Source organism: Mus pahari, chromosome 1 (genome assembly GCF_900095145.1).
Source record: "Mus pahari chromosome 1, PAHARI_EIJ_v1.1, whole genome shotgun sequence".
Classification (NCBI taxonomy): domain Eukaryota; kingdom Metazoa; phylum Chordata; class Mammalia; order Rodentia; family Muridae; genus Mus; species Mus pahari.
Genome location: NC_034590.1, coordinates 91507706 through 91511283, shown reverse-complemented (window position 1 = coordinate 91511283; position 3578 = coordinate 91507706). Strand labels below are relative to the sequence as shown.

The window sequence follows — 3578 nt, the reverse complement described above, 5'->3', positions numbered from 1 at the left end:
CACACACACACACACACACACACACCACCATCTATCTCCCAGCTGCAAGCTAATGGCCTAAAGCTGCTCCTGTTCCTGGAGTGGCCAACAGCCAAGTCTGGCTGATGGAGACATTATAAAAGGCCTGGCCTCTGTCAAGGGAGGACAACTCTAATTCCATTCATATTAATTCTATTCATGCACCACAGCTCGTCTTCCCATGAATCAGGTCTGCCCAGGCTTCACCCACAGTCATCGAATCCTTGCAGATCCTTATCTGCCTGCCTTGCTGATTTCTCCCAAAGTGATTCCCTCCAGTGTTATGAGCTGTCTCAGACATGCCTCTAGCAAGCTGCAACAAGACCCTGAGGCACAGATCAGCCTGTGTGCTGTAGACAGCTACTCTAGATCTAGGTGGATCTGAACCCTGGCGGGCCAGGCTGCTAACTCAACTCATTCTGTCTGTCGGGGCAGAGGACTGGAGTTGCTCTCACCGATGACTGCAGGGCTCTGTTCCAAACAGGCAGGCTAGGATTATGCGATCAGGGGCATAGCCCATCCCCACCAGGTCCTGGGGAAGCACTTGTGAGAAGATGTTGGTGGCCTGCAGGATGTACCACTCAGTCACGGCCTGGGTGGCACTGGTGAAGTTCCGCAAGGTACACACGGTCCCATTGGCACTGCACTGTGAGATGGAAAAGAAGAAGACAGGAAGGCCACTGCCCTGAGGAACCCAGGAAGGAACGGCAGCACTTCCCAGGAAGGAATCTGCCCAGTGACTTCACCCTGGTGGTGGGAAATGTGTTAGAATCCTAGTTCATGCCTGTGCTTGGGGAACTTACCAGCCTCATGGCCACTTTGCATCCCTGGGCATTGCAGTTGCTTCCTGGAGCTGGCTTGCTGTTGTGGTTGTCCCCAAACAAGTCAAGAACCACTGGGTGGTCAGGGTTCCGCTCATCAATAAGGACCAGGGGTGTGTGGTTCCAGATGGTAAAGTTCAGGGTGCTGGTGGTGTTGCTGTGGCTGGCCTCCGGAGCCAGGATCTTTTCCAGGACCGCCTCCATTAGCTCATCCAAGTCCTTGAGCAAGTGCTTGACCTTGGAGTACCTGAGTGGGGAGGAGAGGTTGGGTCAGGTGGGCAAGGAGCCACCACAGAAAGAGTGTGTGGAACCTGGGGTCTTCTTGCACCCCAGCGAATTGAGAACTTGTCACCAAGGCAGGGCCTGGTGATGTACACCTGAATCCCAGTTATTCTGGAGGCAGAAGCAGGAGGTCCATAAGTTCAAGCCCATGGACAACTTAGTGACATCCTGCCTCATTCTTTTTATTCTTTTTGTTTTTTTTTAATTTACATTTCAAATGCTATCCCGAAAGTTCCCTATACTTCCCCCCACCCCCATTCTTTCTTAAAGAGCTAAGGATGTATCCTAGCAAAAGAGCACTTGCCGGCATGTGTGAGGCCAATGAGATACCGCCTCCCTCCCATTGCATCCACATGTCTCTCCATTGTCCATTCAGTTCATCTATAAACCAAATACTTATTCAGCATCTGACGTGTGCCAGGTGATGGTGGCCAGGACAGCCATGAAAACCTGTTGTAGTGAGGCGCTTGCTTTCTAGAACTTTCCTACAGACAAGAGTGTCTTCTGTCACTCAGGCTGTTTTACCCGGGCCCTTGGCACACAGTGTATTCACAGCTTGAGTCCCACCCCCATCCCTCCTACCTAACTTCTGCTCATGCCTTGAGACAGTTTTACTGCCTGGACGCTGACCTGTCCTCAACCCTGACTAGATGAGGTCTACTTGTCTTTATACCCTGAAGCCTTCCCATCGTGTGAGGGAGAGACAGCATGGAAGGATGGGTACAAAGTGGCCCTTCTGGAGTTAGACCAGGCCTGGGGACAAACTCTAGGCTCCTCACACTGACTGTGTGGTTGAACAGTGTGCTCACTCTCTGAACCTGTGTCTCCTCACCAGTGAACTGGGGTTGCTACAGGAGGGTTTGCCTCAGGAAGGGCTGTACATGTGAGAGTTACACCAGTTCCCCAAAGCACAATCAGTACAAGCAGGTGTGTGTGTGTGTGTGTGTGAGAGAGAGAGAGAGAGAGAGAGAGAGGGAGGGAGAGTGTGTGTGTGTGTGTGTGTGTGTGAGAGAGAGAGAGAGAGAGAGAGAGAGTTTTTTAATCATCAAAGTAATAACTCAATATTTTTAGAAAAATCTTTTAAAATGTAGGTCTTAAAATTTAAAGAACATTATTATCTTATGTGCATGCGCACTTTGCCTATCAGTGTGTATGTACACTGCATACTCACTGGTGCCTGTGGGAGTCAGAGAGGGTTTCATGTTCTCTGGAACTGGGGTTATAGATTGTGAACTGCGTAAGACTGAACCTGCATCCTCTGGAAAACTGACAACTGCCCTTAACCACTGAGCCATCCCTTCAGCCTCCAACATCCTTTCCAAAAAAAATTTATGCCTATGGACGTTTTGCCTGTGTGTATGTCTGTTCACCATGTGCACACCTGGTACCCAAAGAGAGCAGAAGAGGGAACTGACTTCTTTGAGGCTGGAGTTACTGGACGTTGTGAGCTGTCATGTGAGTGCTGGGATTTTGAACCTAGGTCCTCTGGAAGAGTAGCTGATGCTCTTAACTGATGAGCCATTTCTCCGGACCCAATATGGAAAAAATCCTAATGCTTGTTTCCTCTGGCAGGTTATATAGAGGGCAGGGACTTGGTTCTTCCTGTTGATAAAATTTCCACCATGTGGAACAGTGTCTGGCATACAGTAGATGCTCAATAAACACAAATGCAATATATAAATAAATGCAGTGTTGCTGACAGCAAGAGCTGTTGCATGTATCTGGCTATGCAACCCAGGCTGGCCCTGGAATCATGCTGCCTCTGATGCTGGGGTTGTAGGTGTATGCCACCGAATGTGGCTTATAGACATAGATGTAGCTACAGATGTGCAAGGGCTGCGGAGATGGCTCAGCTGGAAAACTGCTTGATGTACAAGCAGGAGGACCCGAGTTTGGTCCTCAGTGCCTATGCGAAAAGGTGTGGTAGAGCAAATTTGGAACCCCAGGACTGAGGGTCTGGAGAAAAGTATTGATTCTCCCTGGGAATTGGTAGCTGACCAGTATATCATAATTAGTGCGCCCACATCATAGCAATAAACCCTGTACCCCTTCCCACCAAGGCTCAGGGGTCCGCACAGAAGAAGGGGTGGAGAGATTGCAAGAGCCAGAGGGAGTCAATGTCTATAACAAAACACCGTTTGCTATGATGTGGCACGCACACAACTGCACCCCTGGATTTACAGCAGAAGCTGAATAAGATCAAGCCAAGAGCCCAGGGGGTGGGGGAGGGGCTCACTCACAGCTGAGGAGCTCAGAAACTAAAGACTGCGACTGCTCCGGGAGGGAAGTCGGTTTTCTTCAGGGATTTGGACCCTAAGAGGTTGCCTGTGCTCCAGTAGATGGTCTTACATCATCTATGCACGTAAGGCAGCACTAAGTGGACTCAGTAGGAGAGAGAGAGAGAGAGAGAGAGAGAGAGAGAGAGAGAGAGAGAGAGAGAGAGAGAGAGAGAGAGAG

At 49.9% G+C, this 3578-nt stretch overlaps 1 protein-coding gene across 2 annotated transcripts in view; it reads right to left on the bottom strand.

The window, feature by feature from the left end:
* Scnn1b (sodium channel epithelial 1 beta subunit) overlaps positions 1 to 3578 on the bottom strand; it is a 58735-nt gene that overhangs the window by 16699 nt on the left and 38458 nt on the right. For both annotated transcript variants that reach the window (XM_021213545.1, XM_029545549.1), the window contains exons 3-4: positions 822 to 1086; positions 474 to 664 (exon numbers count right to left, since the gene is read on the bottom strand). In XM_021213545.1, the coding sequence (XP_021069204.1) occupies positions 474 to 664; positions 822 to 1086 (456 nt within the window). The remainder of the gene's footprint in view (positions 1 to 473; positions 665 to 821; positions 1087 to 3578) is intronic.